The sequence below is a fragment of the Mus musculus genome, chromosome 2 (assembly GCF_000001635.26).
Source record: "Mus musculus strain C57BL/6J chromosome 2, GRCm38.p6 C57BL/6J".
Taxonomy (NCBI): domain Eukaryota; kingdom Metazoa; phylum Chordata; class Mammalia; order Rodentia; family Muridae; genus Mus; species Mus musculus.
In genome coordinates this window covers 83,915,079-83,941,862 of record NC_000068.7, presented here as the reverse complement: position 1 = coordinate 83,941,862, position 26,784 = coordinate 83,915,079, and the positions used below count along the sequence as shown (strand labels likewise).

At 39.3% G+C, this 26,784-nt stretch overlaps 1 protein-coding gene across 1 annotated transcript; it reads left to right on the top strand.

Moving 5' to 3' along the window:
• The first annotated feature begins 636 nt into the window (after positions 1-636).
• On the top strand, positions 637-26,784 carry Zswim2 (zinc finger SWIM-type containing 2). The gene is made up of 9 exons (NM_027964.2): positions 637-849; positions 2,160-2,236; positions 3,090-3,130; positions 16,591-16,801; positions 18,043-18,294; positions 21,116-21,200; positions 23,860-23,969; positions 24,865-25,018; positions 25,866-26,784. Exons 1-9 carry the CDS (start codon positions 685-687, stop codon positions 26,664-26,666), a joined length of 1,896 nt encoding a protein of 631 aa, NP_082240.1. The 5' UTR covers positions 637-684; the 3' UTR covers positions 26,667-26,784.

The following is a 26,784-nucleotide window of genomic DNA, read 5'->3' as shown; positions in this document are numbered from 1 at the left end:
AGGATAGCTCTCAACTTGGAATATAGAAACAAAGTTCAGAAACAATTTGTGGATTGTTGGGTCAGCCTTGAAAAATGTTACTCCTTAAAATAGTGCTTTATCAATTTTGAGGGTGTGGATATTGACAGCACATCCAATATCCAAACCCAACATGAAACTTGAGAGTTTCTCCTAGCTTCAAAACCAACACGACCATACAGACACACAGACACACACACACACACACACAGAGACACACACACACACTCACACACACCCCTAGAGGGTGTACTAGCCCTGCTTTCTCCATCTTTCCTCAGCCACTAATTGCATGCTGTTGTGAGCCACTGGAAAATGTTTGTGGAATATCAACCATCGTGGTGAGTTTTTTTTTTTTTATTATGAAAGAGAAATTCACAGAACTTAACTTCATCCTCTGGAGCCCACACTGTAACTGGATCTAAGAATGTGCAGATCGACAGTCTTGCCTGTGAACAAATAAGCAAAAAGAATACTAGGTGTGCAGCTGTGCCTGTGACCTCAGGTTTCAAAGTCTAAGCTTGGACTTCGGAAATTTCTCCAACCCCAACTACTGCAGGGTAGCTCTCTGGACAGAACCACCGTTACCGCAGCAACCGCGCTGCACGCTGTTGCCATAGAGACCCAAGGCGCCTCAGAAAGCTAGAGGCTCCACGGCCGCCAGGGATGCTTCGCGGAGGCTGTAAAGCCTCAGAAAAGCGAAGACACTTAAGCGAGAGCCTCAGCTGGCAGCAAGACCAGGCGCTGAGTAGCAGCATCTATCTCCTGCGACAGATCGGCCCCACAGGCTTCCTACTGAAGGAGGAGGAGCCAGAAAAGGGGGATTTCCGAGTAACTACCGCACCACCAAGCTCCCTTGGGGATTGGGGGATGGGCAGTAGGAGAAGGGCGGGAGGGGGCGGAGTAGGGGAGGTGTCCCAAGCCAACTTCCCAGTTTCTGCAGAAATGGTGGCACACGCCTTTACTCCCAGCACTTAGGAGGCAGAGGCAGGCGAATTTCTGAGTTCGAGGCCAGCCTGGTCTACAGAGTGAGTTCCAGGACAGCCAGGGCTACACAGAGAAACCCTGTCTCTGAAGAGACAGAGAGAGAGAGAGAGAGAGAGAGAGAGAGAGAGAGAGAGAGAGAGAGAGAGAGATCATTCCCATGAGTACTCCCCAGAATTTAAAAATGTGCACCTTACAAAAGTAAATACTGTTTGCCAGAAAATGCTCTTCCTTGATAGTTAGGAATTCAAATTGCGTACGATTCTTGTAAAATGATGGTGTGTATTCCTGGATGCCTTGTTGGTGTTCCCCAGCCCTGTAAATTAAATGAGAATCCTACTATCTTCTAAATATTTGCTCATTAAAATCAGTTTCTCTATGATAGTTTCTATGATCATTTTCTTTTTGCTCAGTTTTAAAACTGTAACAGCTCATTAAAGGGTAGCTTAAATGTTCATACTTTGAAAGCATGTGCATGAGGAAGAGTTCCATTTCGTCTTGTTAAAAGAGAAGAGATGTTTCATATTTACATGTCCTGCTCTTATCTGTCAAAAATGAGCCACTGAACACTTCCCTGTCGTTTTAGAAACTTTAAATCTATTGCCTCATAGTTAGGAGTACTGGATACAGTTTATCACTCTGTGCTTTGTTCAAAGCATGCTTCTTTGATTTGCTTATTTATTGAGTGTAGTTGTTTTAGCCTATACAGTCTTAAATAAAACTAATCTTCTACCAAAAGTAAAGTTCGAATGCAAACGTCAATCAACCAAAAATATCAATCAATAAATAATCAAAGTGAGCAAGCCTTTTTACAAAACTCATATAACTCTATACTTTTAAAAAAAAAGTAATGGTTTGGAAGGAGAGCTTTTAATTTTAGATTTAATTTCATCTAAGCATGGATGACTTTTAGAAAAAGTGTTCATTCACAGTGCCAGTTGGTAACCAAGGCCAAGAATAAAGGAGTAGAAACCCAGTTTCCAATGTTAAGAGAGAATATTTTTCAGAAGGCCCTGTTTGATCATATCCAAAGTTCAGAGCCACTAAACCAGTCAAGAATTTAAATCTCTTTTAATCTAGTTATTTTATCAATTTAGTTTTACCGTAACTCTTAAAATTAACTGGGATTTTTTTTTTTTTTTTTTTTTACTGTAAAGGTTTTGCTTGGAAACCCACATGAGTGCAGCTGCCCCACGTTTCTGAAGAGGGGGGAACTGTGCAAGCACATATGCTGGTGAGTGACTCTTAGCAATGGCCTTCCACAAAGAAACCTGCTTTACCTCTGTTCAGGGTTTGAATACCCCACAAATAAAGAAGTTTGGTATTGAGGGAATTAAAAACTAAAATGCCATAGCTTACCAGCATGTGTCTTAGGTCACTTGTTATTAAACATCTATTAACATAGGTTACTGGTTCTACCTGAAAGAAAGATAAATATACTGGCCTTTCAAATATATGCTGTGTCCTCATAATGCTTACAGTATTTCCAGTATTATTTTATGACAGGACAGGGTATGGTTATTCCTTTCTGCTTTTAATATACTATAACTCATTTCATATAATATTTTAACCATAAACTAAGTGGAAATATTATCCAAGTATATAGCACATATTAATATTAATGTAATTAATGCTGAAGCACATTTACTATATTTTTTAAATTATGTGTTTTCATGCTCTTTAAAGTCACAATGTTAGTGAGATTTGAAATTTTTCTACTGTACATTAAAATAGTAGATGTGGAAATCAGTAACTTGAAATTCACTTGTAAGGAAGTTAAAAGGACTACTGGCAATGCCTGACATTCTTCACTCTCCTTGGAAGGACTTCCTGGATTTCTTCCTGTAAGGACTGTGGCTTGAGAAATAAAGACACTCTCTCTCTAATCAGGCCCTTGAGCATGACATAATTTTTCTGTCAATCTCACATCAACTTCAAACATAACTATAACAGAAAATTGATTAAGTTTAAGTTTATTTATAACATTGTCTGCATTAAATAATTCTCTTTCTAGTCTACATGTTCAAACAATATGTTTTAAGACTATATAAATAAATGTTTTAATTTTTTCTACTTGTGAATATTAGGGTGTTATTGAAAAAATTCAAGCTTCCAAGGAATCATGAATGTAAGTTTTTGACTTTTTATTTTCTAATCCTTTACTAATTTGAAATTAACAAAACTATGATAACCTTTCGTTTAAGCATATTCTAAACCTGAATGCTTATTTTTCCTAAACTTATTTCTCAAGTTAACTATCTCTTTCTAAACTTCTTACATTTCAGAAAGTTCAGTCTCATCTTAAGCAAAAATACATTTGTATATTCCACTCAAACTCAGATTCTTAATAAACACTTAGATGAGGACTACAGAGCTGGTTCAGCAGGTAGAACTGCGGGCAGGGCAAGCCTGAGGGGCAGAATTCAGTCCCTGAACATAGTGGAAGAAGAGACCCAACCCCTGAAATGTCCTGTGCTCCACATTTACACTGTGGTGCATGCTCACATGAAGGAGCAGGCACACATTAATAATAGAAGTACATAAAAACTGACTCAAAATTTAATAAAAGAAAAGTGTTTTCTTGAAAGTTTGCACAAGATTTAAATTTAGAAAAAAGAAGCAGAGATGAGACAATGGTGTTATTTGGAAGAAAATAACTTTTCTTATTCTAGGCAAAGATTCATAGTGGTTTTATATACAAAATTTGTATAGAATAAGTGAAAATTTTCAGGTCCCAGAACTACCATGACACATAATTACACTCAAAACTACCTTGGCTAAACCAGGCATGGTGGTGCATGTCTTTAATCCCAGTGTTCAGGAGGCTGAGGCAGGCAGAGGTAGGTGGATTTCTGAGTTCAAGGCCAGCCTGGTCTACAGAGTGAGTTCCAGTACAGCCAGAGATATATAGTGAAAAGGGAAAACAAAAGAAAGAAGGAGGAGGAGGAGAAAAGCAGGATAAGGAGAAGAAGGAGGAGGAGGAGAAGGAGAAAAAAAGGAGAGAAGGAGAAGGAGAAGGAGAAGGAGAAAAAGAAGAAGAGAAGGAGAAGGGGAGGAGGAGGAGGAGACTTAAACATTTTTATGCTACTTAAATTTGGTTTGACCTCAAAAGAAAAAGTCTTTCATTTTCCAGATACCGTTGTCTGTACAAAAGTAGTGCCTATGACTGAGGAGTTGTTTGGTGTTCACCAAAAGGACTGAATTGTGAATTTAGGTGATTAATGTTCATAATAGCCATGAAGAATCAGAGTGACAAACTCATTTAAATTTTTTTTTAATTTTATTTTATTTGTATTAGGTATTTTCCTCGTTTACATTTTCAATGCTATCCCAAAAGTCCGCCATACCCACCCCCACAATCCCCTACCCACCTACTCCCCCGTTTTGGCCCTGGGGTTCCCCTGTACTGGGGCATATACAGTTTGCAAGTCCAATGGGCCTCTCTTTGCAGTGATGGCCTATTAGGCCATCTTTTGATACATATGCAGCTAGAGTCAAGAGCTCCGGGGTACTGGTTAATTCATAATGTTGTTCCACCTATAGGGTTGCAGTTCCCTTTAGCTCCTTGAGTAATTTCTCTAGCTCTTCCATTGGGGACCGTGTGACCCATCCAATAGCTGACTGTGATCATCCACTTCTGTGTTTGCTAGGCCCCGGCATAGTCTCACAAGAGACAGCTATATATGGGTCCTTTCAGCAAAATCTTGCTAGTGTATGCAATGGTGTCAGCGTTTGGGAGCTGATTATGGGATGGATCCCTACATATGGCAATCACTAGATGGTCCAACCTTTCGTCACAGCTCCAAATTTTGTCTCTGTAACTCCTTCAATGGGTGTTTTGTTCCCATTTCTAAGAAGGGGCAAAGTATCCACACTTTGGTCTTCATTCTTCTTGAATTTCATGTGTTTAGCAAATTGTATCTTTTTTTTTCTATTTTTTATTAGGTATTTAGCTCATTTACATTTCCAATGCTATACCAAAAGTCCCCCATAGCCACCCAGCCCCACTCCCCTACCCACCCACTCCCCTTTTTTGGCCCTGGCGTTCCCCTGTACTGGGGTATATAAAGTTTGCGTGTCCAATGGGCCTCTCTTTCCAGTGATGGCCAACTAGGCCATCTTTTGATACATATGCAGCTAGAGTCAAGAGCTCCGGGGTACTGGTTAGTTCATATTGTTGTTCCACCTATAGGGTTGCAGATCCCTTTAGCTCCTTGGGTACTTTCTCTAGCTCCTCCATTGGGAGCCCTGTGATCCATCCAGTAGCTGACTGTGAGCATCCACTTCTGTGTTTGCTAGGCCCTGGCATAGTCTCACAAGAGACAGCTACATCTGGGTCTTTTCGATAAAATCTTGCTAGTGTATGCAATGGTGTCAACGTTTGGATGCTGATTATGGGGTGGATCCCTGGATATGGCAGTCTCTACATGGTCCATCCTTTTATCTCAGCTCCAAACTTTGTCTCTGTAACTCCTTCCAAGGGTGTTTTGTTCCCACTTCTAAGGAGGGGCATAGTGTCCACACTTCAGTCTTCATTTTTCTTGAGTTTCATGTGTTTAGGAAATTGTATCTTATATCTTGGATATCCTAGGTGCAAATTGTATCTTATATCTTGGGTATCCTAAGTTTCTGGGCTAATATCCACTTATCAGTGAGTACATATTGTGCAAGTTCCTTTGTGTTTGGGTTACCTCACTCAGGATGATGCCCTCCAGGTCCATCCATTTGCCTAGGAATTTCATAAATTCATTTTTTTTGATAGCTGAGTAGTATTCCATTGTGTAAATGTACCACATTTTCTGTATCCATTCCTCTGTTGAGGGACATCTGGGTTCTTTCCAGCATCTGGCTATTATAAATAAGGCTGCTATGAACATAGTGGAGCATGTGTCCTTCTTACCGGTTCGGACATCTGGATATATGCCCAGGAGAGGTATTGCAGGATCCTCCGGTAGTACTATGTCCAATTTTCTGAGGAACCTCCAGACTGATTTCCAGAGTGGTTGTACAAGCTTGCAATCCCACCAACAATGGAGGAGTGTTCCTCTTTCTCCACATCCTCGCCAGCATCTGCTGTCACCTGAATTTTTGATCTTAGCCATTCTGACTGGAGTGAAGTGGAATCTCAGGGTTGTTTTGATTTGCATTTCCCAGATGATTAAGGATGTTGAACATTTTTTCAGGTGCTTCTCAGGCATTCGGTATTCCTCAGGTGAGAATTCTTTGTTCAGCTCTGAGCCAAATTTTTTAATGGGGTTATTTGATTTTCTGGAGTCCACCTTTTTGAGTTCTTTATATATATTGAATATTAGTCCCCTATCTGATTTGGAATAGGTAAATATCCTTTCCCAATCTGTTGGTGGCCTTTTTGTCTTTGTGATGGTGTCTTTTGCCTTGCAGAAGCTTTGCAATTTTATGAGGTCCCATTTATCGATTCTCGATCTTACAGCACAAGCCATTGCTGTTCTATTCAGGAATTTTTCCCCTGTACCCATATCTTCAAGGCTTTTCCCTACTTTCTCCTCTATAAGTTTCAGTGTCTCTGGTTTTATGTGGAGTTCCTTAATCCACTTAGATTTGACCTTAGTACAAGGAGATAGGAATGGATCAATTCGCATTTTTCTACATGATAACCACCAGTTGTGCCAGCACCATTTGTTGAAAATGCTGTCTTTTTTCCACTGGATGGTTTTAGCTCCCTTGTCAAAGATCAAGTGACCATAGGTGTGTGGGTTCATCTCTGGGTCTTCAATTCTATTCCATTGGTCTACTGGTCTGTCACTATACCAATACCATGCAGTTTTTATCACAATTGCTCTGTAGTATAGCTTTACGTCCGGCATGGTGATTCCACCAGAGGTTCTTTTATCCTTGAGAAGAGTTTTTGCTATCCTAGGTTTTTTGTTATTCCAGATGAATCTGCCGATTGCCCTTTCTAATTCGTTGAAGAATTGAGTTGGAATTTTGATGGGGATTGCATTGAATCTGTAGATTGCTTTTGGCAAGATAGCCATTTTTACAATGTTGATCCTGCCAATCCATGAGCATGGGAGATCTTACCATCTTCTGAGATCTTCTTTAATTTCTTTCTTAAGAGACTTGAAGCTCTTATCATACAGATCTTTCACTTCCTTAGTTAGAGTCACTCCAAGGTATTTTATATTATTTGTGACTATTGAGAAGGGTGTTGTTTCCCTAATTTCTTTCTCAGTCTGTTTATCCTTTGTGTACAGAAAGGCCATTGACTTGTTTGAGTTAATTTTATATCCAGCTACTTCATTGAAGCTTAGTAGTTCTCTGGTAGAATTTTTAGGGTCACTTATATATACTGTCATATCATCTGCAAAAAGTGATAATTTGACTTCTTCCTTTCCAATTTGTATTCCCTTGATCTCCTTTTGTTGTCTAATTGCTCTGGCTAGGACTTCAAGTACAATGTTGAATAGGTAGGGAGAGAGTGGACAGCCTTGTCTAGTCCCTGATTTTAGTGCGATTGCTTCAAGCTTCTCACCATTCCCTTTGATGTTGGCTACTGGTTTGCTGTAGATTGCTTTTATCATGTTTAGGTATGGGCCTTGAATTCCTGATCTTTCCAAGACTTTTATCATGAATGGGTGTTGGATTTTGTCAAATGCTTTCTCAGCATCTAATGAGATGATCATGTGGTTTTTGTCTTTGAGTTTGTTTATATACTGGATTACGTTGATGGATTTCCGTATATTGAACTATCCCTGCATCCCTGGGATGAAACCTTCTTGGTCAGGATGGATGATTGTTTTGATGTGTTCTTGGATTCGGTTAGCAAGAACTTTATTGAGGATTATTGCAGTGATATTCATAAGGGAAATTGGTCTGAAGTTCTCTATCTTTGTTGGGTCTTTTTGTGGTTTAGGTATCAGAGTAATTGTGGCTTCATAGAATGAGTTAGGTAGAGTACCTTCCGTTTCTATTTTGTGGAATAGTTTGTGAAGAACTGGAATTAGGTCTTCTTTGAAGGTCTGACAGAACTCTGCACTAAACCCATCTGGTCCTGGGCTTTTTTTGGTTGGGAGACTATTAATGACTGCTTCTATTTCTTTAGGGGATATAGGACTGTTTAGATCATTAACCTGATCTTGATTTAGCTTTGGTACCTGGTATCTGTATAGAAACTTGTCCATTTCATCCAGGTTTTCCAGTTTTGTTGAGTATAGCCTTTTGTAGAAGGATCTGATGGTGTTTTGGATTTCTTCAGGATCTGTTGTTATGTTTCCCTTTTCATTTCTGATTTTGTTAATTAGGATGCTTTCCCTGTGCCCTCTAGTGAGTCTAGCTAAGGGTTTATCTATCTTGTTGATTTTCTCAAAGAACCAGCTCCTTGATTGGTTGATTCTTTGAATAGTTCTTCTTGTTTCCACTTGATTGATTTCACCCCTGAGTTTGATTATTTCCTGCCTTCTACTCCTCTTGGGTGAATTTGCTTCCTTCTGTTCTAGAACTTTTAGGTGTGTTGTCAAGCTGCTAATGTGTGCTGTCTCTAGTTTCTTTTTGCAGGCACTCAGAGCTATGAGTTTTCCTCTTAGGAATGCTTTCATTGTGTCCCATAAGTTTGGGTATGTTGTGGCTTCGTTTTCATTAAACTCCAAAAAGTCCTTAATTTCTTTCTTTATTCCTTCCTTGACCAAGGTATCATTGAGAAGAGTGTTGTTCAGTTTCCATGTGAATGTTGGCTTTCTATTATTTATTTTGTTATTGAAGATCAGCCTTAGTCCATGGTGATCTGATAGGATACATGGGACAATTTCTATATTTTTGTATCTGTTGAGGCCTGTTTTGTGACCAATTATGAGCTCGATTTTGGAGAAGGTACCATGGGGTGTGAGAAGAAGGTATATCCTTTTGTTTTAGGATAAAATGTTCTGTAGATATCTGTTAAGTCCATTTGTTTCATCACTTCTGTTAGTTTCAGTGTGTCCCTGTTTAGTTTCTGTTTCCATGATCTGTCCATTGGTGAAAGTGGTGTGTTGAAGTCTCCCACTATTATTGTGTGAGGTGCAATGTGTGCTTTGAGCTTTACTAAAGTTTCTTTAATGAATGTGGCTGCCCTTGTATTTGGAGCATAGATATTCAGAATTGAGAGTTCCTCTTGGAGGATTTTACCTTTGATGAGTATGAAGTGCCCCTCCTTGTCTTTTTTTTATTATTTTGGGTTGGAAGTCGATTTTGTTAGATATTAGAATGGCTACTCCAGCTTCTTTCTTCACACCATTTGCTTGGAAAATTGTTTTCCAGCCTTTCATTCTGAGGTAGTGTCTATCTTTTTCTCTGAGATGAGTTTCCTGTAAGCAACAAAATGTTGGGTCTTGTTTGTATAGCCAGTTTGTTAGTCTATGTCTTTTTATTGAGGAATTGAGTCCATTGATATTAAGAGATATTAAGGAAAAGTAATTGTTGCTTCCTATTATTTTTGTTGTTAAAGTTGGAATTCTGTTCTTGTGGCTGTCTTCTTTTAGGTTTGTTGAGGGATTACCTTCTTGTTTTTTCTAGGGCGTTGTTCTCGTTCTTGTATTGGTTTTTTTCTGTTATTATCCTTTGAAGGGCTGGATTCGTGGAGAAATAATGGGTGAATTTGGTTTTGTCGTGGAATAATTTGGTTTCTCCATCTATGGTAATTGAGAGTTTGGCTGGGTATAGTAGCCTGGGCTGGAATTTGTGTTCTCTTAGGGTCTGTATAACATCTGTCCAGGCTCTTCTGGCTTTCATAGTCTCTGTTGAAAAATCTGGTGTAATTCTGATAGGCTTGCCTTTATATGTTACTTGACCTTTTTCCCTTACTGCTTTTAGTATTCTATCTTTATTTAGTGCATTTGTTGTTCTGATTATTATGTGTCGGGAGGAATTTCTTTTCTGGTCTAGTCTATTTGGAGTTCTGTAGGCTTCTTGTATTCATGGGCATCTCTTTCTTTAGATTTGGGAAGTTTTCTTCAATAATTTTGTTGAAGATGTTTGCTGGTCCTTTGAGCTGAAAATCTTCATTCTCATCCACTCCTATTATCTGTAGGTTCGGTCTTCTCATTGTGTCCTGGATTTCCTGGATGTTTTGAGTTAGGATCTTTTTGTATTTTCCATTTTCTTTGATTGTTGTGCCAATGTTCTCTATGGAATCTTCTGCATCTGAGATTCTCTCTTCCATCTCTTGTATTCTGTTGCTGATGCTTGCATCTATGGTTCCAGATTTCTTTCCTAGGGTTTCTATCTCCAGCGTTGCCTCACTTTGGGTTTTCTTTATTGTGTCTACTTCCCTTTTTAGGTCTTGGATGGTTTTATTCAATTCCATCACCTATTTGGTTGTGTTTTCCTGCAATTCTTTAAGGGATTCTTGTGTTTCCTCTTTGATGTCTTCTACCTGTTTGGTTATGTTTTCCTGCAATTCTTTAAGGGATTTTTGTGTTTCCTCTTTAATGTCTTCTACTTGTTTACCAGTGTTCTGTATTTCTTTAAGTGAGTTATTTAAGTCCTTCTTGATGTCCTCTACCATCATCATGAGATATGCTTTTAAATCCAGGTCTAGCTTTACAGGTGTGTTGGGGTGCCCTGCACTGGGTGAAGTGGGAGTGCTGGGTTCTGTTGATGGTGAGTGGTCCTGGTTTCTGTTAGTAAGATTCTTGCGTTTACCTTTCGCCATCTGGTAATCTCTGGAGTTAGTTGTTATAGTTGTCTCTGTTTAGAGATTGTTCCTCTGGTGATTTTGTTACCCTCTATCAGCAGACCAGGGAGACTAGCTCTCTTCCCTGAGTTTCAGTGGTCAGAGCAGTCTCTGTAGGCAAGGTCTCCTCTTTCAGGGAGGTGCACATTTATCTGGAGTTTGGACCTCCTCCTGGCCGAAGCTGAAGGCCCAAAACGGGATCTTTCCCAGAAGCTGTGTTGCTTTGGCCTGTCATAGAAGCCTTTGTTTCAGTAGTCCACCCTCTCACCTGTGTAGACTACTTTCCGTGGAGTCCCGGAACCAAGGTGGCCCCCGAGGAACGTGAGGCAGAAGTCTCTCGGGCTGGGCAGACACCTGTGCTCTGACCAGGAAGATGGCCGGTTGTCTGGAGCCGAAAATGGCGTCGCCTCAGAGGCTCTGTGGCTCTCGCCCGTTCCAGAAGCTGCTGGCCTCTGTGTTCCACACTCTCACCTGCAGACCGCCCGCCACGGAGTCCCGGAACCAAGGTGGCCCCCGCGGAAAGTGAGGCAGAAGCCTCTTGGACGGGCGGACCCCTGTGCTCTCATCAGGAAGGTGGTCAGTTGTCTGGAGCCGGAAATGGCGCTGCCTCAGAGGCTCTGTGGCTCTCGCCCGTTCCAGAAGCCTCTGTGTTCCACATTCTCACGCGCAGACCGCCCGCCGCGGAGTCCCGGAACCAAGGTGACCCCCGAGGAAAGTGAGGCAGAAGCCTCTCAGGCCCGGCGGACCCCTGTGCTCTCATCAGGAAGGTGGTCAGTTGTCTGGAGCCGGAAATGGCGCTGCCTCAGATGCTATGGTGGCTCTCACCTGTCCCAAGAGCTGCTGGCCTCTGTGTTCCACACTCCCACCTGCAGGCTGCCCGCCGCGGAGTCCCAGAACCAAGGTGGCCCCCGTGGAAAGTGAGGCAGAAGCCTCTTGGCCAGGCGGACACCTGTGCTCTCACCAGGAAGGTGGTCGGTTGTCAGGAAGGTCATTTAAATTTTTTAAATCAAAACTTTTACTTAGGCAAATTCATCCCCCCAAACTATTATAAATATATTTTAATTTTATGTTAATAAATTGACACTGGTGTTTTCACATGTAGTTTCCTCTTGGTGTCTTAAGTTCACATAGTCTTTCAGAAATGTCTCCTACTTTTTACAACTCCAGCTGTTAATTTTGTATTGCTGATTGCTGCTTAGCCACAAACCAACATTTCCAGCTGCCTTCTGGAAAGCTCATTTTGAAGGCCCCCCACATACATGTTAAGCAGCAGATTTCCCTGATCCCTGTTCCCCTTTCATATGCCAGATGTCACATACTGTCTCAGTCACTGTCCTGTTGCTGTAAAGTGACACCATGACCTAGGAAACTCATAGGAAAGAAGGCATTAACTTGCGGCCTGCTAGCAGCTTCTGTGATGTATCCCATTACCATCAAGCAGGCAGACACTGCAACAGTAGTGGAGAGCTACATCCTGATCTGAAAGCAGAAAGACAGACACTAGCCCTGGCATGAAACCTCAAAGCCCTCATCTAGTGACACACTTCCTCCCACAAGGCCACACCTACTAATCCTCTAATTCAATCAAAGAAGACTCCCTGGTAACTAAGCATTCAAATACGTGAGCCACCCACTCTGACTTCCCCTTTTATTTCCTTGCTGAACCTAGAAATCATACAATTCTTCATTTGTCTCCTCATATTCTTCTTCCGTGTCTAGCCATTCTCCCCACCCTGTGTATTCTACACCCTGCCTTTTCCTCAGGTTTCCTAGCTGTGGTGTTCTTCCCATTATTCCACCAGCTTACCTCTGACCTCTCCACTTCACTGTTTATGCCTCCTCTGTCACTCTGTAAATCCTTTCCGCATGTTGACAAGGTTGTGTGACCTCACACATGTGTTCTTCTCTATTTCAACACTAAGTGACATGTTGACTCTCTCCAAAAGTCTCATTCTTGCTGACCTTAATACTGTCTTTCCATAATATATTCACAAGCTTCAATGTTTCGGTTGTAGAACAGAAAAGTAAGACAAGCCATATGTGAAATTTTGTAGCTGCAGTTTTATAAGAATCAAAAGGAACTGAGGAAGAATGGAAAAACATATTCTAACAATATGGCAAAATAAACTGTCACTGTCTAATTGGAATAGATATTAGAAACACTATTCTCTCATTTTTATTTTGTCTTCAAAATCTAATGTGTTTTAAACTTCTCAGGCTCTGTACTCAAGCACTATATTTCAACTGTGAACATTTGATCTGCTTGTGGTCCAATGTATGAAAATGTCATAAGGAAATTTATTACCTCATTGCTAACTTAAAGATAAATAACAAGGCCTTGTTGGACATCAGTGGGAGTAGCGACCCTTGGCCCTGAGGGAGTTAGATGCCCTAGCGTAGGGGAATGCCAGGGCTAGAAGGCAAGAGTGGGCAGGTGGGTGGGGGAGCACCTTCATAGAGGCAGGAGGAGGAGGGAGGGGATGGGGGTTTCCAGAGGGGAGACCTGGAACGCGGCTAACATTTGAAATGTAAATAAAGAAAATATCCAATAAAATACAAAATAAAACAAATAAATAACAAAAAGAAAATTTGACTTATATAATTCCCAAGTCATCACAAACATACTCATAAAAACATTGTTAACTGCAGATGATCAGCGGTAAACATAACAAAAATTTTAATTCATATTTTTTCAGTCATATTAGCTAAGTCTAGGCATATGACAGTTTCAATGGCCAGTGGCTAAAATATTACACAGTGTCTAAAATACTACATTTACTTAGATGTAAAATATTACATTTAAGTGTGTGTATTAGGTACATTCTCACTTCAAAAGCAGCATTTAACTATTGATTGTTCTAATATTTCATGTACTTTGTACTCTGTGAAGGCAAAAGCCTTTATTTTTCCATGCGTACAGAAAGTATTAAATTAGTAAATTATTTATATCGACTGTGTACATTAATTTTGAAACTTTATACTTCCTAACTGAAATAAATATTTTGAACATTGAACTCTGTTTCTCCCAAAAGTATATTTCTACTCAAACTTAAATATATCATCCAGTGGTTTCTCTTTAATGCAATGGTGTATGAAGCCATCTGTTAAATTATTCATACATAAATAAAAACATATTTTAAAAGAAACTTTCAAATTTCCACATAAATATATCCAGAATTTTTATATGCTGCTTTTATGATTATAAATACACACACATATATGTATATACTAAAAATGTAAAACTACAAAGACGTATTTTGTTTGAATTCTGTATTCTGCCTTTCCCACACAATTTCTATCACTTTGTATTTTCAATTCTATGTATTTGTTGTAAATTTTCCAAATGGCTACTGTTCCCTGACTATATATAGCATATGAAAATTAACCTATTATTCAATATTTATTTCACTTCTACTTATTGTATTCCTTTGTATGATGCTTTTTTGTTTTAATTTTGGAGCCTAGAAAAATCATTAATTTTTAACAGTCATATTAAAAATTTTTGTTTGCTTCTCATACGGATTACTCTTTTAAATACTTGCACTGGTTTGCCATGAGTTCAGAAGTGTATCAATATTATTACGTGGTTTTAGGTTCATGTTTAATAGAACATAAAGATATTAACCACATATTTAAGTCTCTACAAGAAATAAACATACAGAGAAACATTTTGACCTGTTAATATTACTATAATTTTAGGACAAAACAGACTAAGTCGTATAAGTTGTAAATAATGATAGATGAAAATTCATAGTGATTTTCTCATGCCTTCTAAATTAAGCACAAGATTGTTTTCGCTCTCTCACATGTCAAACGTTTCTATGCAGAAATCCCAGATGCCTCCAAAGAACATCTTAAGTATAGAAAGTTTATACTTTCACTCATTATTATTTGTTTCATAGATTTAATTTAATGTCTCTGCATTATTCTTGCTTTAATTCACTTGAAAGAAGGATGAAAGTAATTCACTGAGGCAACTGGGTGGTGATGCAAAGATGATTAATTCAAACCAAAGACCACCTTCCACCCTGCACCAACACATACAGATACCACAGTAACAAAAACCATTGCCATTTTGGAAAAAGAAAAGGTGGTTCGAAAGGGCAGAGACCGTGCACACGAAAATAAAAGAAATCGGTTTAACAGTAGGAAGAAGCCACGGAGAAAGCACACGGAATGCAAGGAACACACTTTCAAAAAGGTGTCATTTCTGAAATGATTTTTTAGTTTTATTTCAACAAACAGCCAAAGGATAATTTATGCATAAAGGATTGCACATAGAAAACAAGGACTGGGTGATAGCCTTGCAAATCTCATTAGAATCAGAAGAGAAGTAGTCAAAATAAGAGGAGCACACACATGAAATAAAACGTAACAAATATGCAACTGTGTTGTTTGTCTCATGTTCTCAAGACCATAAGAACAGTAAATAAGTAAAATTTAAATCATGTAATAGATTGAGGTTTTGACAAGGCTAGCTCCCTTGCTCTTGTCTTACAGAACATTTCCATTGGTCTCGACACTGCTTTTTCCATGTGATCTCATGGTGGTTCTATTACTGTCTAATTCATTTTATACCACACAGAACAGTTTCTGGGCAGCTTCTTTTGTGAAATTCTTAAATGTGCAATCTTTTGTTCACTTTCTTTTTTGTATTCTCCTTTCTTTTTTGTTAAAGAGAGCAGATGTTGCTGTTTCTCTGTATCAAATAATGCCCCTTCTCCAAGCACTGGGTGATTAAAGTTTGATTTCCTCCCACAATCCACCTGCACCTGCCACGCCACCCAAGAGAAGAAACAAAAGGTTATTGTACTGAAACAGAAATACTATTTTTTTTTTTGCAGTTCCTTCAGTGTTTAATTGGGGGAATCTTTCCAAGAACACAAGAGCTTTCACACCCCTGCATATAATATTTAACTTACATGTATTTAAAATATACAACATAAACAGAACTCAGGAGTCTAACAACCAGAATTTAAACTGTGGTATCATAGGGAGAGAAGGCAGAAGGGGGAAGGAGCCATGGATAGGGAGAAAGAATCTCAAGTTGTAAGACTATAACGACATACAACACAGTTGTTTATAGGAGCAAAGGGATGTGGGAAATTCATACCTAAAGAATGTAAATTCCAAGGGTACAGGCAATGGCACTGTCCAACTCTGCCATGACACAGATAATCAAAGCTCTCTTTCTATGGATACAAAACTAAAACAGGAAAAAGCCACAAGTATTATCTAATAGAGAGCCTCCTCTCTGTTGTCTGCTCATTAACAAACACTTGCCGTGCGTACATATTCACGTGCCCCTGTTTTCTCTATGTAATCATACTGTTGCTTAACCCACTCAAGCCTTTATTCATTTTCTTTATTTATATTTGTGTATGTATTTGCGTCTCTATGGGTGTATGACCAATGTGTGGGTATCCACTGAGGTCAGGAAGAGGCTGTTGGAATCTCTGAAGCTGTGATTGCAAGGGAGCTGGGAAGTGAACCTGTGTGCTCTGCCAGTTCAGTACATGCTCTTAACCAATGAGCCATGCCTCCACCCTTATTTTAATACTATTGTATATTGATGACATATTTGTTTGTGGACACATGAAAAGACCAAATGTCAGCATGATGACAATCCTATGGTAATATTATCACACCCCAAGCCCGTGATGCAGGCTGTACTAGCTTCAGTAACAAGATGGGAGGAAGGCAGTTGCATTATTTCTATTAATTGCTCCTTTCTAGCCACTTTCCCCCCAATTAGAACACAAAGAAGTGGTGAGCATGGCCAGAACAGTCCACCTGGTACTATCTCTCTCATATTTGAAAGAAAACTATAAGTCAGTCTGTGACTGCCTCTTTGCGTTTCCTTTCTTGCCACCAAATTCTAATGCTTCAACATTTTTCACCAGCTGCTTTTCAGTTGGGTCTTACCGAAGGAGAAATAAATGACTTGCTCCGGGGGATACATCAGGTCCAAGCTCCACAGCTTAGAGCAAGTGATGAGACTGCACAGGTGGAAGAAGACGGCTACCTTAAGCAGAAGGACATCAATGCAGGGGATATCTGTCCTATTTGTCAAGAAGTGCTGCTGGAGAAAAAACTCCCTGTCACCTTCTGCAGGTGATGCTTTTGTACTCTAAAGCCTTACGAAAATTCTCGATTAATATTCCTAGGAAGTTCCATCATGAAATTCCTTGATAGAAAAAAACAAAAAGGAAAAGCTTCCTCTGTGTGTGTTTATTTCCTTTGTGTTCTTTTGTTTCCTAGTGTGTATCTTATGAGATGTCCTGTTCTTCTAAATACTTCTAGGCTATGTTTTCAGGGTAAAAATTGAAAGTATCAGTCCATAGTTATTCATCCCTCTACCTTAATTAATGAAGAATAGGAAGACTTTTTAAAATTAATCCCTTTTACGTTTATTGATTAACTGATTAGTTGACTGGTTTGGTGGGTGTGTGGAGTCACATGCTTTGGCCCATGTGAAGGTCAGAGGAGAATTGTGGAAGCTGATTTTTGTCCTTCCACTTTGTGTCTCAGCAATGAGATCACTACCCAATTGCCTTTACTCATTTTCCATCTCACCAGTCCTTGTTTTCTTCTTTATATGGTGAAATTATATGACTGTAATGATATTTTCTGAATATAAAAATTATTTTACTTTGAAGTTGTAAATGTTCTTTTCAATTTTTAAGGAATTCTATCTTCTAATTTAAGGTGTTCAGATTTTTTACTTAGCGAGTGAATGTCCTCACTGAGAGAAGCTCGTTCATACTGTTCTTCAGGGCACTCAAGCTGGACTTTTAGAAGTTGAGGGTGCCATTTGCTGATTAATTCTCTTCTCTATTTTTTCTCCTGTGTACTTGCCAAATATTTTGACTCCTATTTTGCATATGTCCATGTGGTTGCTTTTATTGGATACTTAAAAGGTACTACTTCCCCAAACATTATTTCTCCCACAGAGATTGCTCACATGTTTAAGATGTCTCATGATTTTTCAATAAAGCAAAAGAGAGAAAAGGAGGGTAGGATCTACGCACCCCCCCCACACACACCCCGTTTAAAGAATTAACATTTTAACTTTCATTTGTGTTGAAGCTACACTTATTCTGGCCTTATGAATGAAAAATAATTTTTTGATCTAAGTCTTTCACCATTTCCTCTAAATGGAAAACTGTGTTTGGAATTCTGATAAAGACGGTAAATTAAATTTTTGTCTGTTTGTAATCCAGCTATATTTAGAAATCAGTTTGAAGTGTACTTTATAAGGAATAAAGATGTTCCCAGAGAGGTTTTTAATTTACTTAAATATTTATAGTGAGTACAGACAATGAATGATAATGCTTGAATTTTATTTCTGATAGATTTGGTTGTGGCAATAATGTTCACATAAAATGCATGCGGATCTTGGCTAACTACCAAGACACAGGGTCTGACAGTTCCGTGTTAAGATGTCCGCTGTGCAGAGAAGAGTTTGCACCACTAAAAGTTATCTTGGAGGAGTTCAAAAACTCTAACAAACTCATAACTATATCTGAGAAAGAACGACTGGACAAACACCTCGGAATTCCCTGTAATAACTGTAACCAACTGCCAATCGAGGGGAGGTGCTACAAGTAAGTCTCCAGTGCTCATGGCTCTGAGCATCAGTGCATCTGGCCTTTAGGCTGCCCCTCTCTCCCCTCTTCTCTCCTCCCCTCCCCTCCTCTCCTCTCCCCTCCACTCCCCTCTCCTCCACTCCCCTCCTCTCCCCTCCACTCCCCTCTCCTCCACTCCCCTCTCCTCCCCTCCCCTCCCCTCCCTTCCCCTCCCCTCCCCTCTCCTCCCCTCCCCTCCCCTCTCCTCCCATCCTCCTCCTCCTCTCCTCCCCTCCCCCCCTCCTCCCCTCCCCTCCCCCCTCCTCCTCCTCCTCTCCTCTCCCCTCCCCTCCCCCTCCTCCTCTCCTCTCCTCTCCCCTCCTCTCCCCTCCCCTCCCCTCCCCTCCCCTCCCCTCCCCTCCCCTCCCCTCCCCTCCCCTCCCCTCCCCTCCCCTCTCCTCTCCTCTCTCTACCCCGGTCTGCCTTGTTTGGATTTCATTTTATTTTCCTTGCTTTTGCAAGAGGATTGGCTTTGCATTCTCACAGGAGTTGGCTATGAAGCAACTTATGGAAACTCTGACATTATTCTTATTTCTTTGCCCTAGGTGAGTTTCCATGTTCAGGGTCCTGTTACAGGATATCGCACATCCTGTAACACAGTGCATCACAGATGAAGGGGACATGGCTATAGTCTCCTAATAGTCATAGAAGGATATTGGTTAGACTGGCTGAACTTTAAATACACTTCCACCTGCCCCAAATTACAAACTGTATCTCCATCTGCCTTGAGTATGGTTTTGTTTTCATTCATATTCAGCTCAGTGCTAACAAAAACAATGATTCGTAGAGAAAACAGTTTGAATGTTTTATGTGTAATGCCAAACCTTCCTATAATTGCCACAACCATATAATTGCTATACCTTGGTAACTATAATTTCTTGAATAAAATATTAAGTTGTATATTTAAAAATGTTTTGTTTCAATTTTCATTTAAAATTTTCCTGAAATATATCAATGTACTTTTCTATTGTCCTGAAATTAGACTATGGTCAGCCACATTAAATATTTAGTTTAACTTTCTGATGGAATAGGAATTTTTTTAACCCCAGCAATACTTTATACTTTTGTCCTTCAATTTTAAGCCTGTGGTACACCGAAGAAAATTAGTCATGAGCAGAAATCAGTATTAGAAAATGGCTGGCCAAGACTTTAGTCTGTTTATGTTCACAGACAACTTCTCAAGTATATATAAGACAGCATGACTGGCATTCCAAAAATATTTGTTAAATAAATGAGAGAATAGCATTCGTGAAACTGTACACTGTCACTTGCTACTTGTGGAATCAAAACAGAACGTCCTCATGGTCAAAGCACCTGCTGGCGAACCAGAGGACCTTAACAGCTGTGGCCAGGAGAACGACTGCTTGTACTAACTGCTCAGGTAGTGCAGGGATCCTATCAGGTCATTACATGAGAAGCGGTGGGACCTTCAGGAAATTGGACCATCCCATGAGGTCAGAAACTATAACAATTTTATTAAAATGTCTTAAGTATTCATCAATTAAAAATTATTTTTTTGTATTTGAAAACAACCGTTTTGTACCATCAGTTTAAAGACTTTCTAAGAAATAACATCTTAAAAAAAAAAAGAAAAAAAGAAAATGGCTGGCCAAAGAGGGTTCCAAGTAGTTATCTGACTTGAGGACAGAACTTGCACAGACTTTTAGCATGAGGTGGGCTAGCTCAGGACTGTTGGTTTTAGGAATGATGGTCTTTGGCAGCTATTGCATGAATAGTTTAAACACTGTTGTAAACAGTGTTGGAACACTTAGGGACCAAATGTCCTGTGTGAGAGAGAAGGGTGTGAAGAGGAACCATGGGGTTGATTCTATCAAAGATGGTGGAACACTATTAGCCTGTAATTGTTAATAATGCTCAAGTCCTTGGCCAGGATGTTGTCTGTTTTCGGTCCTTCTGGAAACCACTAAGTTGCTTCCTTCTAGACTGTGCTTCTCTGCTCCATGCTCAGTCTCATCTGAGGGAAACTTCTCGTAACTTGAATTTGGATTTGGCTAACAAGTACCCGTTCTGAATTCCTTGGTTACAAATCAAAGCTGTATCTGTGACATTTGTGACTCAACCTTCTACTCTTTCCTTCAAGTACTGAACATTTCATTCAGCCCAAAAATCAAATTCTACTAAATGGAAGCCATAGTTTCCCTTTCATTAGTGTGTCATGTTGCAGCTGATTCACCTTTTATATTAATTCATAAAACAGCTGATTATCTTAAGCTTTTATCCTTACTTATTCTGATGTATCTAGCAAATTGCAGCATAACTCGTTTGTGATCTTGATTATTAAGAATCCACACATAAGAATAGAAGTAATAAGTAAATCAGAGCCTGTGTCTTCTGAAATGTCTGAGGACACATTTTTTTTCTTATTTTTGAGGGAAATAGCCTTCTAAACACTGTGGAAGAGAGACAGAAAGTGTTCTTAATTACCTAGAAGATGGAGCAAGGGCCACAAGTTAGGAGGTGTAAGCTGCCTTTAGAATACAGCAACAGCCAAGGAAACATGTTTTTCTGCAGCCTCAAAAAGTGACACAGCTGGGCCAACACTTTACCTTTATCTCTGAGACCTACCAAGCTTCTGATTGATTATCAGGACCCTCTGATAATCAATGGATGCTATTTAAGCTAACACATTTATAGGAAACTCTACAGAGGCAATAGGAAACTAAGTCACACTGTGACCAGAGTGGGCTTTGTCATTCACCGGGATGTTCTCAATGTTCTCGCCTAAAACAGTGGCAGTGATCGGGTTTTTCTCTCCTGTGCCTTGACTGCTGTGTTCCAGGTGTACTGAGTGTGTGGAGTACCACTTATGCCAGGAGTGCTTTGACAGCTGCTGTCACTCTTCCCATGCCTTTGCGTCCCGTGAGGTAAGTGCCCACCAAAAACCAATGTGCCATGTGCTGTGCCATAAAGACCGGCAGATCTAAGAGCATGAAAAGTACAGAACACTCTGGAAGGAAGGAAATAACTTTGTTTGTTTGTGGTTTTTGTTTTTTTGCTGTTGTTGTTGGGTTTTTTGTCTTTATATTTCGTTAGATATTTTGTTTACATTTCAAATGTTATTCCCTTTCCTGGTTTCCCCTCCAAAATCCCCCTATGTCCTCCTATGGGGATGCAAACCCTTTCAGCTCCTTGGATCCTTTCTCTAGCTCCTCCATTAGGAACCATGTGCTCACTCCAATGGTTGGCTGAGAACATCCATCTCTGTATTTGTCAAGCACTGGCAGAGCCTCTCAGGAGTCGGTTATATCAGGCTCCTGTCAGCAAGCACTTGTTGGCATCTACAATAGTGTCTGGGTTTGGTGACTGTATATGGGATGGATCCCTAGGTGGGGCAGTCTCTGGATGGTCTTTCCTTCAGTATATACTCCATACTTTCTTTATGTAACTCCTCCCATGGATATTTTTCCCCCTTCTAAGAAGGACCAAAGTATCTACACTTGGGTCTTCCTTCTTCTTGAGCTTCATTGTAGTCTGTGAATTGTATCTTGGGTATTACACATTTCTGGGCTAATATCCACTTATCAGTGAGTACATATCATGTGAGTTCTTTTGTGATTGGGTTACCTCACTCAGGATAATGCCCTCCAGGTCCATCCATTTGCCTAGGAATTTCATAAATTCATTCTTTTTAATAGCTGAGTAGTACTCCATTGTGTAAATGTACCACATATTCTGTATCTGTTGAGGGACATATGGGTTCTTTCCAGCTTCTGTCTATTATAAATAAGGCTGCTATGAACAGAGTGGAACATGTATCCTTATTACATGTTGGAGCATCTTCTGGATATATGCCCAGAAGTGGTATAGCTGGGACCTCAGGGAGAACTATGTCCAGTTTTCTGAGGAACCACCAAGCTGATTTCCAGAGTGGTTGTACCAGCTTGCAATCCTACCACAATGGAGGAGTGTTTCTCTTTCTCCACATCCTCACCAGCATCTGCTATTACCTGAGTTGCTTTTTTTTTTTTTTTATCTTAGTCATCCTGGCTAGTGTGAGGTGGAAGGAACTGACTTTTAATTTAGAAATCACATTTAGAATTCTCCTGTAAGTGTGTACAAAACAACCGACTTTTGTACTGGTGCTTTACAAATTCCATCACAATACCAAGCACTGAGTGTCATAAAGAAACCTTAAGAGCAGGCACCCTCAGCCTGAAAATAAGCTATAGACACCCTAGCCTGTGGGCAGGCTTATCATAACAACAACCGCTATGGTTTTCTCTTAAAATTTCTCATACCTACAAATAATACATAGAAGTTTTATGGATCATTTGAACTGTGCATTTTAAAAGTATCTCCTGAAGTCAGGTGTGGTGGCACAGACCTGTAATCCCAGCACTTTGCAGTCTAAGGCAGAACAGTCACATGTTTTGGGTCAATCTGGGCTACCTAGGGAAACCTAGCAATACGTGTGTGTGTGTGTGTGTGTGTGTGTGTGTGTGTGTGTGTGTGTGTAGTGATACTGAGTAATGCTACCTTTTTCTAACTATAAAAATAAAACATCTATTACTATAGTTAATTTTGGTTTGTTTGCTTGTTTGTTTGAACCAGGGTTTCTCTGTGTAGCCCTGGCTGTCCTTGAACTCACTCTATAAACCAGTCTGACTTTGAACTCAGAGATTTACCTGACTCTGTCTCCACAGTGCTTGAATTAAAGGTATGTGCCACCAATACTTGGTTATAATTAATATTTTTATGTTAAGAAGAACTGTGCAAGCCAGCAAGATTACTCTGTGGGTAAAGGTGTTTGCTGTCAAGCCTCGAGACCCAAGTTTAATCCCTGGGACCTACAATGTCAACAGAGAGAATCTACTCCTGTAATTTAATGTCTGTCCTCAATGCAAGTGTATGTACTCACAGGATGAGGGGTGTAATAGGGAGAGGGAGACAGAGATAGACAGAGTCAGAAAGAATACTAACCTAAATAAATAATAAAATTGGAGGAGGAGTGATGTTGGGTGTGGTGGTATATACCTAAAATCCCAGTTTCTCAAAGGCTGAGGACTGCAAAGTCAATGCCAGTCTGGATAACATTAGGAACTTACAAAAGAAGAGGATAGAGAGGTTTTTTGGTTTTTTTTTTTCCCAGTAATACAGATACTTGCCGCTCTTCCAGAGGACCCATGGGGTGGCTCAAAACTTTCCTTTAACTCCAATTCCAAGACCTATGAGCACTGGCATGCACATGGCACACATATATACACATGTAGGCAAAACACCCATATATACATATAAAATAAATAACATTTTAATTAAAAATAAATTAATGAATTCAAAGTAATGGATGTTGCTCAGTGTTCCATTGGTTAAACCAGTGTTGAGAAAGAGTGTAAAGCCATTCTAGTAAACCCACAGCAGGATGTGAGATCTCTTAGTAATTTGATATTGTAATGTGGTAAAGTAGATATTCTAAAATGAGTATTTTACAATATATTGTTAATATGAAGCCTTGATTGATTTAATCAGAAAACAATTCTTAATGATTTACAAAGTAACATCTACTTTTTTCCCCGCCAATTTCAGAAAAGAAACCAAAGATGGAGATCAGTAGAAAAAAGATCAGAAGTCATGAAATATTTAAATACTGAAAATGAGGGTGAAGCAAAGCCGGGATGTTTTCAAGAAAAGCAGGGGTAAGAGTCTCAGTGAAGTTCACACTTTTCTGGTGTGACAGGATTGGTAAAAAAAATTTTTTTAATTTAAACGGATTATATGTGTTCTTTGGTTTCAAATTTGTTGAACAATTGCACATGTATCCCAAGTACCATTTCACATCCCAGCAAAGGGCAAGGGTCTTGTGTCAGCCCACTCAAATCCAGTCCTAGTCAAGCACACACTATCAAGATGGCTTTGGGGATACAAACTTCACTTCTCTCTGCACATTTTTCCCGTTTTAAAAGATGGATAACATTGTGCCATTGTGGGTATGTATCTGTACAGTAATGGGAAACATGAACTTTTTTGTTGACTATGTGAATAAGGTCCATATCTCCTTTAACTCTGCTTTTGTTCTTGAATGCCATTCTGTCTGTCTCACCAGTTTCTAATGGCACTGAGAACCAGTTATTTCAATCTGTCATCTTATGATAATTGTACTTTTAACATTGCACTGTTAGTCTCACCATAAGGGGGTAAGCACGGAATTCTCTCACAAACTGTCATCTACCAATTGCCATCACTATCCTTGAGTATTTGAGCTTACTGCTGTGCACCTCATCTGTTGACAAGTAAGCTGGTTTGTGTTCTCTAAATGTATGTCTAATTATTTGACTCTCCAAATGTTGTCTTTTTATTGACTTGAAAGTATAAACAAAAATCACATCAATATTTCTACTTGATGTGGCTAAGTTAAACGGTGTTATGATATCAGCCCTACCAGATTCCGGATCTATACAACAAGCATAGATCTCTAACTCAAGAAAACCTTGGGCTCCGTTGTATTACTTATGTAGCCAATCTGTGCTCTGGATTACTTTCTAATCTGTAATCACACATGAGCATTCCCGGCTCTCTGTTTGTCTTTCTCAGTCAGTTTTACACACCGAAGCATGTTGTAAAGTCTCTGCCTCTCCTGATGATTACAAAGAAGAGCAAGCTGCTGGCCCCAGGGTACCAGTGTCGACTTTGCTTGAAATCATTTTCTTTTGGTCAATATACAAGACTGCTACCATGTACTCACAAGGTAAAAGCCACAACCCTTCACTTTACTTTTACTAAAAGGCAATTTAGTAATAAATTCAGGAGTAAAGTGGCAGTTGAAGTCATCCCTTCTGTTTTTTGGTCGCGCTCTGCACAGAGATGCTCACTGGCACAACACAGGTGGACACGATCCTGCAGAGGAGGTATCTTGCTCTCATGACAAATTTGCATTTAGTAAGACTTCGTTCTTTACACACTGTCTGACTAGGATAAATGGCAATTAATGTTACATGTGACATAGAAAAAGGCTATAGAATCCTAGCACTGTGCCATGTGTTCTTATAGTTCTCCAGATAAAAAAAGAAATGCCTTAATTGAAAATTTTTCATAAGGACTCACTATTTAATCAAAATCCAATGTAATTGTTAATTATCATATTTTCCCCCAAATAGCATTGTTTAAAATAAGCATACATGCTTATTTTAAAGAGCTTTAAAGTTACACTTAAACTATCTGATAGTACCTCTTTATAAGCAAAAATGCATGTGTGTTATTTAGCATCTTATGATTGCTAGAGCCATTCTCAACTCTAGTTGGTTATAAATTTTAAGTACTTTCATTAGAAGTATTAGCATGAAAATAATACTTCAACTAGTGAGTTTCTATCAAAGCCAGGAAGGTGATTACATAAAGGGCTTTGCATTTTACAATGTGAAATGGAAATCAGTCAGTATAGGCATTGTATGTATAAATGAATGCGTTCAAATGTTGTCATAAAACTTGTTAAGTTGGCACCATCTTGGTCTTTGCTCAATCGTTTCAGTACACAAGTAGGCTGGCAATTTTTATGTAAGTAGCATCTGATGAACTTATAGCATTTTTGTTTCAAGTTTCACAGGAAATGTATTGACAATTGGTTACTCCACAAGTGCAATTCATGCCCGATTGACAGACAAGTCATATATAACCCTCTGATCTGGAAAGGCATAGCCACGGATGGACAAGCACATCAGTTGGCTTCAAGCAAAGATATCGCCTGTCTGTCGAAGCAGCAAGAGCCAAAACTTTTTATTCCTGGTACTGGATTAGTTTTAAAAGGAAAGAGAATGGGGGTTTTACCTAGCATTCCCCAGTATAATTCTAAAGTATTGACTACACTTCAAAATCCATCAGACAACTATCAGAATATAACAATGGACGACCTATGCTCAGTCAAATTAGATAATTCAAATTCCAGAAAATTAGTTTTTGGATATAAAATTAGCAAACAGTTCCCCACATATCTGAAAAATCCAACCACTGGGCAAACACCATCTCAAACATTTCTTCCTTCCCTTCCTCATAAGAACATTATTTGTCTCACTGGAAGGGAAAGCCCACATATCTATGAAAAAGATCATATTGGTCAGAGTCAAAAGACAAGCAGAGGTTACGAACATATAAACTATAACACAAGGAAATCTCTTGGTTCTAGATTAAGACAACACAAGAGATCAAGTGCATTATCTTCAGAAGATTTAAATCTTACTATCAACTTGGGTACAACCAAACTTAGTTTGTCTAAGAGGCAAAATAATTCCATGGGGAAAGTTAGACAAAAACTTGGTCATCCACCCAGACGACCTGCGTATCCCCCTTTACAAACACAAAATGCTGCTCTGTCTTTAATAATGCAAGGAATTCAACTCTGAAAAAAAACAGTTTTATTACACCTGAAAAAATGAATATTTAATATGCAAAATATTTTATTTGTAACACATAAGAATCCATGTACATCCTTGACAAATATATATAAAATACTCTATTGTC